Source organism: Lithobates pipiens, unplaced genomic scaffold (assembly GCF_037356315.1).
Source record: "Lithobates pipiens isolate NorthernLeopardFrog02 unplaced genomic scaffold, aLitPip1_a1.2 Scaffold_27, whole genome shotgun sequence".
Classification (NCBI taxonomy): Eukaryota; Metazoa; Chordata; class Amphibia; order Anura; family Ranidae; genus Lithobates; species Lithobates pipiens.
In genome coordinates this window covers 188,577,874-188,590,258 of record NW_027507788.1, presented here as the reverse complement: position 1 = coordinate 188,590,258, position 12,385 = coordinate 188,577,874, and the positions used below count along the sequence as shown (strand labels likewise).

General features: G+C 44.7%; 1 protein-coding gene across 2 annotated transcripts in view; it reads left to right on the top strand.

Annotated features, from left to right (window-relative positions):
• The window catches only part of MFN2 (mitofusin 2), a 59,604-nt gene extending 47,466 nt beyond the window's left edge, over positions 1-12,138 (top strand). For both annotated transcript variants that reach the window (XM_077458037.1, XM_077458038.1), the window contains exons 17-18: positions 872-1,006; positions 4,170-12,138. In XM_077458037.1, the coding sequence (XP_077314163.1) occupies positions 872-1,006; positions 4,170-4,239 (205 nt within the window). In that variant the 3' untranslated portion in view covers positions 4,240-12,138. The remainder of the gene's footprint in view (positions 1-871; positions 1,007-4,169) is intronic.
• The last annotated feature ends 247 nt before the right edge of the window (positions 12,139-12,385 follow it).

Sequence of the window (12,385 nt, the reverse complement as noted above, 5' to 3'; positions counted from 1 at the left end):
TATAGCAGGGGTCTCCAAAATGTCTAAATAAAGGGCTGGTTTACTGTCCATCAGACTTTGGGGGTGCCAGACTGTGGCCAGTTGGAGTAGATCATGCCTCCTTTTCATTTGTAGTAGACAATGGGTTGGTGGTCAGTGGGAATAAAAAAAAAAAGTGGTCTGTGCCTGCCTGTGGTCAGTAGGAGGAGGAACGGACACACCGCATCTCTGATCTCGGTAAAGAGCCAGTGACATAGGCTCTTTACCATGTGATCAGCTATGTCCAATCACAGCTGAACACCTAACCAGGAAGGTGCAGGTTGTTGGCTTTTCCTCTATTCCTGTTGACAAGGTGCAAATAGATGAGAGCCAATGACCGGCTTGAATGACCCTTCCCCCCCCCCCCCCCCTCTGCTCAGACCCATCAAGTGCCAACTCGTGCCCACCAGGGATGCCAATCAGTGTCTCCTCATCAGTGCTGAATATCAGTGCCCATCAGCACACATCAGTGGAGGAGAAAACTTATTTACCAAATTTTATTACAGAAACAAAAAAAAAATTTTGATATTTTTTGCCAAAAAAATAAAAAAATAAAACTGGTGATTAGATACCACCAAAAGAAATTTCTGTTTGAACAAAATGATAAAAATTGTATACGGGTACAGCAGTGCATGACCGCACTATTGTCGTTCAAAATGTGACAAAAAGCTAAAAATTGTCCTGGGCAAATTTTTGTTTTATGGAATAAACAAACATTATTTCCTGAACACAGGTCTACCCGCTCTGTTCATTAGTCGGTTTAAACGTTTGTACAAACATATATATTTAAAATTCCTTTTGTTCCTCTGTGTGCGTTCCACTTTGCTAACTCCACCCCCTCCCCCTCTCACAGGGAGCTGTCCGGCACCTTCGCTCACTTGTGTCAGCAGGTGGACATAACCCGGGAGAACCTGGAGCAGGACATCGCCGCTCTGAATAAGAAGATCGAGGTCTTGGATGGCTTGCAGAGCAGAGCTAAACTATTGAGGTAAATTTCTGTGCTTCACTTTATTTGTGTTTAATGACCGGCTGCCCTCTCCCATGTGACCTAAAGATTGGCCACTCAGTCGCCGCATTCTGTGAGAAAGATAAGGTTCCTTGCTCCCTCAAGCCCAGGGTGTATATCGTATGGAAGATGAAGCAATGCTGAGAACCCTTTAGGGCACATTTACATTTTTGTGGTGCATTAAAGTGGTTCTAAAGGCAGAAGGCTTTTTTTTTTTTTAATGCATTCTATGTATTAGGATAAAAAAAACATGTGTGCAGCAGCCCCCCTAATACTTACCTGAGGCCCATCTTGATCCAGCGATGTTGCATGAGAGCCTGAGGTGTCCAGGACTCTTCCCCCCCCGATTGACTGGGACACAGCAGCGGACGCCATTGGCTCTTGCTGCTTTCAATCAGTCAGTGAGCCAATGAGAAGAAGGGGCAGGGCCAATGCACAGTCTTAATGGAGACACAGTGCTCTGATGCCCCCATTCCATGCTGCTTGCTGTGGGGGCAGGAGGGAGGAGCCAGGAGCATTGGTGAGGGACCCGAGAAGAGGATAATCTGGGCTGCTCTGTGCAAAACCATTACACAGAGCAGGTAAGTAGAACATGGTTGTTTTATTTATAACCAAAAAAAAAAGGACTTTAACCACTTCCCGACCAGCGCACGACGATGTACGTCGACAGAATGGCACGGGCAGGCATATTGGCGTACAGGTACGTCCAATATTCAATGCCGCCCTGCCATCGGGAGCGCGCCACCGGTGGAGCGCTCCCGCACTGGTCGGGACCCCCGTGAGTCTGGTCGCGGGACCCGCGGACTCGATCGCCGCGGGCATCCCCGCGATCGTCTCACGGAGCGGCCGAATGGAGGAAATGCCGTGTAAACAGCATTTCTCCATTCTGCCTAGCAACTAGTGACGCTGATCTCTGCTCCATGTGATTGGAGCAGAGATCAGTGTTCACTAAATGAAAGCCCAACCACCCCACAGTTAGTAACGCACCCCTAGGAACACTTAACCCCTACACTGCCACCCACTGGTTAACCCCTTCACTGCCAGTGTCATTTACACAGGAATCACTGCATTTATATAGCAGTGATTACTGTATAAATGACAATGGTCCCAAAAATGTGTCAAAAATGTCCGATGGGTCCCCCAGAATGTCGCAGTCACAATAAAAATCGCTGATCGCCGCCATTACTAGTAAAAAAAAAAATAATAAAAAATTATTAATAAAAATGCTATAAACCTATCCCTTTTTTGTAAACGCTATAACTTTTGCGCAAACCAATCAATAATCGCTTATTGCGATTTTTTTTTTTTTTTTTTTTTTACCAAAAATATGTAGAAGAATACGTATCGGCCTAAACTGAGGGAAAAAATGTTTTTTTATATATTTTTGGGGGATATTTATTATAACAAAAAGTAAAAAATAATGCGTTTTTTTTTTCAAAATTGTCGCTCTATTTTTGTTTATAGCGCAAAAAATAAAAACCGCAGGGGTGATCAAATACCACCAAAAGAAAGCTCTATTTGTGGGAAAAAAAGGACGTAAATTTTGTTTGGGAGCCACGTCGCACGATCGCGCAATTGTCAGTTAAAGCGACGCAGTGCCGAATCGCAAAAAGTGGTCTGGTCTTTGAGTGGTCTGCAAGTGGTTAATATCCCTTTTACGCCATATCCCTGAACTACTCCACACGAAACATCATACCTGTACATCGCGTTGAGGAAGTAGATGCACCGGGGTGAAGCCTGCAGCTGGCAGACGTTTTGTAGAGCTGGTGGTCGGCTTTCTAGTGATAACAACCAATGTGGCTCTGCCATGATCACCTGCCCCAGCAGGGGACGTTCACACCACCACCCTCCCCCCTCCTGCTGCTCTGCCCGGTTCTCCCGTCCAATCGGAACACCAGAGCGACCAGCCGGCACTTCCGGCTGGCTACATGAGATCTTGGTTAAAGCCAATATCAGCTTCGTTAGGGCCTCTGATGTAAAAACACGGAAGCGACGTCACTTTAAAAAAAAAAAAATTGGCGTTTTGAATACTTTTAAGTGCAAAAGAGGGAACTTTTTTAAAGCGCCCCGTCCCCACGTGCTTGTGCACCAAAGAAACCACATATGTAAGTCGCACCCGGAAATATAAATGGTGTTCAAACACCTGAGTCCTGACCCCTCAACCCAATAACACCTTTGAGATGAATTAGAGCTGAGACTATGAGCCAGGCCTTCTTGTCCAACATCAGTGCCTGACCTCACAAATGCGCTAATGGAAGAATGGTCAAACATTCCCATAGATACACTCCTAAACCTTGTGGACAGCCTTCCCAGAAGAGTTGAAGCTGTTATAGCTGCAAAGGGTGGGCCAACTCAGTATAGAACCCTACGGACTAAGGCTCGGTTTCCACTAGTGTGACTTGTCATGCGACTTGGGACTGCAAAGTCGCATGACAAGTCGTACCCCGTGATTTCCAATGAGTACCGTTAGTCCCTGCACTACTTTGGTCCCACTTTGATGTGACTTGAGGTCCATAGACCTCAAGAATACACAAGCATTGCTTCAAGTCGTGTCAACAGTGGAAACGGAGCCTAAAGCCTCGTACACACGATGGGATTTTCGGCAGGGATTTGTGTGATGACAGACTGTTGGCCTAAAATCCAACTGTCTGCACGTTCCTTCAGACAATTGTTGTCCAGCTTTCTGCCAACAAATGTTGATGGCAGGCTAGTCAATTTTTGGCGGACATTGGTCTGTTGTCAGATCTTCCTATAGTGTGTACACAAGTCCGTCACACAAGTTGAACGTGCAAACACGCATGCTTGGAATCAATGCTCACCAAACACTACATTAGCAGAAGGTGCCCAAAGGGTGACGCTCAAGAGCGGAAATTCCTCATAGTACGTCACAACTTTCGTGTTTGTTGGCCGACAATTGTGTACTGTTTTGTATGCAAGACAAGTTCACGGCGCACGCTTTGTTGGCCAACAATCTGATCGTGTGTACGAGACTACTTAAGACTAGGATGCCATTAAAGTTCATGTAAAGTTAGGTGTCCCAATACTTCTGACAATATAGTGTAACATACATTGCCGCAATGCTGAAGTGATAATCAGCCTTTAAACTTCAAAGCAGTGTTTTTTAGCAAATGTTCTTGTCTTCTAGGAATAAGGCCGGCTGGCTGGACAGCGAACTGAACATGTTCACTCACCAATACTTACAGCAGAGCCGATAGGACGTCCGGTATCTTCATATAATCACAATATTTCCAATACGTTTTCCTCTCTACCTTTCTCACACCTTACTGTGGTATACATATGAAATGTGTACAGAGATCACCGGGGGGGGTGGGGGTCCTGTCCTTCCATCCATCCATCATCACCACCACTGCCATCTTCTGGAAGTTCTATCATTTCATGCAGCTCTTAACCTGCTGCTGCAAAGGATGCTGGGAAGATGAAGAGGTGTCTGGGAAAGATTTGGATGCTGCTTTGGCAAAAAACACTTTAAAAGAATGAAAATTGGCAAGTGACACGGGTAACATTGGGGTAGAATGAAGGACCCTCGGGTGTATGATGTCTCTACTTCCTGTATCAATCAGCGCTGTGCCAAGACCGCCATTCCAGATTTTAGATTTCTAATTGGAGTTTGGAAATAAATAACGGAATAGATATGGATAATACGTAACCCCAATCCATAATCTTCTACCAGTGCATGTCAACTTCACAATGTGGGTGAATCTATCTTTTTATTTAGAGTTAATGTTTGGCCTATCGGATCACAGAGGTACGTCAGGCTCCAGCTGAATTGGTAAGGCTGGTCATTGACCAGCTGTCAGCTCTACATCTAACCCTCTTGAATTTTTGGACTCTTTAGAGTTAACAATCTAATTTATATTTTTGTTTCTGTAATGTATAGAATGTGTGATTTCTACATCCTCCGAATCCTAAGGCTTTATAGTAATGACCTTCTGTAAAGTAACCCCAAGAACAATTCAAGATCGACAGACTGAGCAAGTGAAGAGTGGGCAGCACTAGGTGCGGGTTTTGTACCCCATGCTTGTTAAAAAGAAATAAAAAAACAATGTAAAAAAAATGTGCTGCCTAAAAGATGCAAATTGGGACTTTCTGAATATCCACATTGAGAAATGGCAAATCACATCCTAATGTAGGATCTTACCCTCCCTTGATGCCAACCTTTTCTCAAAGTTTTAATTTTATGATGTAGTTGCTCTGGGTTAAGAAGCTCCTGGGGGAAGCTGCTGGGATAGTGTTTGGCAATCCTTGAAAAAGAACTGAAGGCAAAACCTTTTTTCTTTATTTCAAACGGAGTAAGACTGCTTTCACACCGAGCCGCCCCAGGCGTCGGCGGTAGAGCGACGCTGTGTTAGCGCCGATATTCGCCTGCTAGTGGGGCGCTTTTAACACACACCCACCCCCCCCTAGCTAGCGGCCGAAAAGGGGTTAAATCCGCCCACAAAACGCCACCTGAGTGCCGTTTTGCCGGCGCTATCGCAGCGCTGCTCATTGATTTCAGTGGGGAGTTGCGGTGGAGGAACAGTGAGTTGCTGGAGTGAATGGAGCCGCTATTTTTAGAGCTGTGGCACCTGAAAAATGCTGGCAGTATGAAAGGGGTCTAAGGGGGAGGTTGATAATCTCAATCCTTTTTCTTTCTTTTCTTTTCTTTTTTCTTTTTTTTCCTTTTGTCCCATTTGGCGAGATTTGCCTTCACTTCCTGTTCCACAATAGGAGGTAAGAGCGCATCATTGGCTGCAGCAGTACTTTACCCAGAATTTTGTGCACATGGCCCAATGGGGGGGCGGAGGGGGGGAATTATTAAACTGGAGAGTGCCAAAAACTCGTGCAGCTCTGCATAGAAACCAGCTTTCAGGTTTTAGTCCCTGTTCAGATTGATGTGTATTCCGCATCCAAATCGCACCCCGTTGTGTATGGCGGGCCTCATATAAAGTCCCAGCTCCTCCTCTGTCCTGCAACTCACAACAGGGATGGAGGCCCGCCATTTTGGCTGCGCCAGGTCACACCTTCCTTTATGCTCCCCGTTGTGTATGTTAACGACACACCCCAAAATCAGTTTGCAAGATGCAGTACGATTTGCAGAATCTGATCGCATGGGTGTTCACACCTAATGCGATCCGATTCTGATGCAGCTAAAAAGAAGGGTCCTGCACTTTTTTTTGGTGCAGATTCAGTACGATTTGAGCCATACAGAATGGCTCAAATCGCACTGCTGAAGAATCGCATGTGATTTGAACAGGAATACGGTGCGATTTCCTGTTCAAATTTACATGCTGTTCCCACATCGCATTGTGTGAACCGCAACTTACTGTCAAAGCTTAAATGGGTTGTAAACCCTTGAGGTTTTTCACCTTAATGCATTCTATGCATTAAGTTAAAACCTACTGTAAAGCAGCTGTCCCCCTTTTTTAGTAACCTGTAGCAGCTCCAGCTGGTGTCTCGGGTCCCGATTGGATAGATTGATAGCAGTGCAGCCATTTGGCTGCCGCTGCTGTCAATCGAATCCAATGATGCGGGAGCAGGGGGGGGCGGGGCCGAGTCCTGCTGTCTGTCAATAGACGCAGCAGCAGGACATTGGAACGTGCCTGCATGAGTGCCCCGAGGGAGAGCGCTTTTCCAACTGGGCACTTGAGAAGAGGAGGAGCCAGGAGCGCCGCTGTGGCATCCCAGAAGAGGAGGATCGGGTCAAAAGCAACTGCACGGAGGAGGTAAGTATGACATGTTTGTTTTTGTTTTTTTAAAAACACGAACCTTTACATATCCTTTATGTGAACAAGCTGAAGTTTGAAGCTGATTGGCTACCATGCACAGCTGCACCAGATTTTGAGCTTTCCAGTTTTAGGAAATCTCCCCAAATGTGCCCTGCCTATACACATTACAGTCTTTGCAATCCCTCTTGTATATGTAGCACAAGGGCCTGCCTGCTTAGCCAATCAGAGCCTCATGTTATAGAGTTTTGGTAATTCCTAGAGCAGTGATGGCAAACCTTGGCACCCCAGATGTTTTGGAACTACATTTCCCATGATGCTCCACTACACTGCAGAGTGCATGAGCATCATGGGAAATGTAGTTCCAAAACATCTGGGGTGCCAAGGTTCGCCATCGCTGTCCTAGAGGATTAACGGAGGTTGTACAATCCAGATTGTAAAATGAATTGTCAGTTTTAGACCCCTTTCACACCGCAGAGCCTATAGCTATAGTTTACCGTCGGATTTGTGTCGCGTTTCGCCCGCTAGCTGGGTGCTTTTACCCCCGCTAGCGGCCGAGAAAGGGTTAAAACCACCCACAATGCACCGCAATAGTGGCTTTTTTCCAGCGGTAATACAGCGCTGCCCTATTGATTTCAATGGGGAGCAGCGGTGGAGGAGCGGTAAACACACCGCTCCAAAGAAGCTGCTGGCAGGCCTTTTCCTGACGTCCTGCCAGCGCAATGCTTCTGTGTGAAAGCCCTCGGGGGCTTTCACACTGGAGACAAAGGAGCAGCAGTTTGAGGGCGGATTGCAGGCGCTATTTCTAACGCTATAGCGCCTGCAAAACGCCCTCGGTGTGAAAAGGGTCTTAGTAATTTGGCTCTCAGAAGGGTATAGGACAATCTATGCAGCTCATAGGTTTAGGCGGTACAGTCTCTCAATTGATGAAGTTTTCTTTGCATTGAAAATCTTTTTTCTTTCTGTGACACGTCTGCTTTCAATCATTCACTAACAGAAAAATGGAACCAATTAACTAGTTGGGAATTTCCGGCAGAAAAATGTGATTTGCCGTACAGATTTACTCCGAGACCCACCAGTCGGCATCTGGTCATAGGTATTGCCTGTAAAATATTAAAAAGAAATAGGTGAGAGAAGTGCTGGATCATACACAGGAAACCGTATAAGGCCAGACTGTACTTAAAGGGACGCTTCACTCGTACAGGAAGTGTATAGTATGCAGTGACGTTCCTTCTATTTATTCATTCGGATGTACAGCTTCTCCTGCAGCACTGCCTTTATTTTGAAGCTTCTTTATGGGTTACCTGTCAACTGCAAATCTATTTTATTTCCGCTGCCCCTGGGTAAGGACGGAACTCGGCTGCTTTGTGTCATGTCTCAGGACAACGGAAACCGTCCTCCTGCTGGAAGTTAGAGATACAGGACAGACAACTGCAGAAAGAAGCTTTAAAGTTCAGTAAATTGTTTACTTCTATAGGAACCATTTAAGTTTAAAAAGTAAAAAAAAACTTGGGCTTGATTTATTGTCTGACTTTTTTTTACATTTTTTGCATGCCTGCTGTAATACTTGACAATAAAAAAAGCAAAACAACAAAAATAAAAAAAACGGCACAAGGGACAATTCTTGCATTTTATGCGAAGTGTCTCTTGTACTGGTGCCGGCTCCCATAGTTGAAGTCCTCTAACCCATGACCTTGAAAGCAGCTGTGATGCTGTTTTGGATTTTATTTTATTTTTTTTATACATAGTTGCCAAAGATGAAGATGACAAATACCTACCCCTCCAGCAGGTGCTAACCCATATTTATGGTTGATTGTAACAAGTAACATATGACCAGGTAGCACATATGGCCACCTGAAGAATTTTAATATCCAAATGATTTTGGGAGCGTCATATACCTGGCCCCCTCTTTGGTTCCTTTCACCCCTCTCTTGACACTGTTTTGTAGAGAAGTAGAGGCCTGTGGATGGAAGTAAAGAGCGCAGGGAGGACCAGGCATCTGACTCTTAAAGTAATGGATATGAAAATTATTTTGACGACCATTGCTCTGCATCGCAGTGACGATCTGGTTCCCATTAGATGGTGCAAAGTATTTTGCAGGCAAATTCTTAAAGTGGAACTTCTGTTTTAAGCACTCCTCGCCCCCTAACATGGCACTTTTGGCATATCATTTTTTTTGGAGGGGGGGGGGTTGTATACCCTTTTTTTTTTTCATGGGACTTCCTGTTCCACTTCCTGCTTCCTATCTTCGGCCGCCTAGGTGGCGACTCCTCTCGCCCTAGGCGGCCCCTCCCTGCCAGCAAGCTTCTGGGAAATAACTCGAGTCCCAGAAGATCGGCTGGCCAATAGGAGAGCGCAATGTGACTCACGCATGTGCAGTGCGAGCCTGGTCGTGAAGCCGTAAAGCTGTCACAGCCGGGTGCCCACAATTACCATGGAGGAGAAGAACAAGGCTCCGGGCGGCCGCATCGCTGGACCGTGCGGCAGGTAAGTGTCGCTTTATTAAAAGTCAGCAGCTTTTTGTAGCTGCTGACTTAATAAACTAAAAAATGGGTGGAACTCCGCTTTAAGCTTTTTTTTATTTTATTTTTTTGGATAACGGTGAATTTTAAGGGGAGCTAAACCCAATCAATTTAACAGTTTAAAAAAAAACAAGCCGGGAATGCTAACTGTGACATTTGCTTGTGTCTTCAACCAACCTGTCAACCCATCAAATGGATGGAGTCCTAACTGATCTCATGTGCAGCCCCATGGCAGTTGCAGATAAAACCGATGCTAAGGCTCGTTTTACACCTATGCAGTTTTCTTTTTGCTGGTTTTACGGCAAAAACACTCTACATGGTTTTCTGCAGCTTCTCTATTGAACCAAAAAAGCAAAAAAAAAATAGTTTGCATTTAAAAAAAAAAATGCAGTGGCTGAAAAAAAGCATAGATGTGAACGTGTCCCATAGGAAACCATGTTAAATGGACTGTAGGGTGTTTCTGCAAAAAAAAGTACTAAAACGCAAAAGTGTGAACTGAGCCCTAGGTGGCAGCTTCCTTGGCGGAAAAGGATAGGAGGGTTTAGTTCCGCTTTAAAGAAAGCAAACATAAGAAATCTGGAGACTGTCATTACTGGTTTTCTTAAAAAAAAAAAAAAAAAATCCATTCATTATGCTGCTGGTCCATGGTTTGAATATGTTAAGTCATTGGCCTCAAGCAAGTATGCAAAGCTGGAGTTCTAGCATAACTTTCTGCATGCTTGTTACGAGGCAATTGTTAGATGCTTCAACAACAATATGGCAGTCTGGCAGGTCAACATTGGCAATCTCCATAGTTCTAGGCGAGTACTCCTATTGTGAGTCCAATTTGGTTATGAAGGGAGGACGTTACCTTTTTTAAGGGCATCGTCAGATTAAGTAGGAAGATTTATGACTCAGCTGTCATTCATCAATCCTAATACTAAAAACGGAGCATGGAGTAGCTTTGCACTGACCCCCCCCGGCCCTGTGACTGCATCCCTAAACACTTACTTATTTATCCAGATAATGAAGGTTTCCTTCCCTCGAAGTGTACCTCCCCTCTAAACCTTGGCACACAAAAGCTGCGCCCAGTATGATATAAGGAAGTGTAGTCTTTGTATGTTTGTGTTGGTTACTGCTGAAATATTAAGGTTTCTTTCTTGCGCTGAAATAAATTAAAAATATTTAGCTAAAATTGTGCTAGCCATTTTGGCGACCAGGGAAGGGCACTGATCTAATCGCTGTCAACCCTGGTGTCTGATGGTTAATAAAAAGTTTTTTTTGTCAAAGTGTACCTGTCACCTGTTTGTGGAGGCATTTTGTGGGCTATTCAGCCTATCGCATCTTTAGGAACTCACGACAACACTGATACATGCTGAGAAGAGGCAATGTTCCCCAGGTGTTGTCATCACTGTACACACTGTGGCTAGGCTGCATTCTGAATATCGCTGGTATTCTTAAAAGAAATATGGAGGCTCCAATTGCCATCTTTCTCTGAAAAGTGCTAGTTGCCTGGCTATCATGGTGGTCCACAGGCTCCCTTTCTGTGTCACTGACCTGAAGTGTGCAGATAAAGTTCCACTTCACCTTCTCTCTAAAATCTGCAGGCTTGTTCCAGGTCTCAAATAATTTAGAGACCTTGTCTATTTATTTAAAGGCGAAGTTCACCTTTTCCAGAAACAAGTCTAGGGACCACAGTGCATATTAAACTGTGCAGCTTTGTAAAAAATAAAAAAAAATGCATTAATTTTATTGTCATACATGTAGGCCGTTTGGGCCCCCCAGTTAGCAACCCCCATAGCCTGTTGTTGCTAGGGTGTGAAATTCATTGGACCCTCACTGCCAGCATTACAGGAGTAAAAAAAAACAATGGTTTTTGCGTCCTAGCAACAAGGCAGGGGTTACTAACTGGGAGTTGTATGGCCAGGCCTCCAAGGGGGCCCAAATGGCCTACAGCAGTGGTCATCAACCCTGTCCTCGGGGCCCACTAACAGGCCAGGTTTTATGTATTACCTTAGGGAGATGCAGACTAGAATGCTGCAATCACAGAGCAGCAAATTATATCACCTGTGATGTGTTTCAGTTGTCTTGCAAACCTGGCCTGTTAGTGGGTCCTGAGGAAAGGGTTGATGACCACTGGCCTACAGGTCAATGTCAATGGCATTTATGGATATTGCAATGTTTTTAATAACCACTGCATAGACTATATTCTGCAAAAGATGAACTTGGCCTATAAAGCCTCCTACCCCTGACCTAAATATGCTTGGCTTCACCAATGCTGCTTCTTCTATCGCAGCCGCTAGAAAATGCCCGATGCTTTTGTGTATGCGAGAGCATGTGACTTTCTCTTGTGAATCAGTGCTTAGGCCTAGCAACCAATTGCCAGGACTGAATGCTGTCACATCAGAGGGTAACACATCATCACTACCTGCAAGCTCTTTTGTGGCTGCTGTGATGGCGGAATGTTGGGGGAGCCATGTAAAGGTGGTTTGGTGGTACTATAGAGGTAGGTTTTACAGTATAGACACTGATATTTTTTGGAATGGGCAAGGTGATGTGATCTCTTAAATGCCAGAGAAAGCCAGGGAACTAGGACTTCCAGAACCAGGTTAGCAATGTAAACCTCTGCATTTCTTGGTGCAGGTTTACTTTAAGTCCACAAAATGGCTACGCAGATTTTCAGGTGACTCAACCACTAAATGAACTTGATGTAAGGAGCTTTGGATAGAAGGCGCTTCAGTGACGCTAGGTGTTATGCACTTTATTTACTAGAACATTGTTTAAGTCATGGGTCAGTTGTAAAATTGATTTATTTTCTACGATTTATTTAATTTTTGCATGTCTGCTGTAACACTTGACAATAAAAAAGAAAAAAAAAACTGCTACTGTCCTCTGTTGTCTGTTGTGTATTGTCTTGAATCATATCGTGATGGAATGCCTGGCACACAGCCTGGGTGCACCCCCCAAGAAACCGCTTCCTCCAGTCTGGAACAAGGTATTATAGCCGAATATTGCACCCAAGAACTAGGTGACACTAGCTTAGGTGCAAACTGGAACTCTCCTTATTGAACAGAAATACGGGTTTTCATACATTTTCTCAAAAAAGGGTGCAGTCACCACATGAACAATAAAAACAA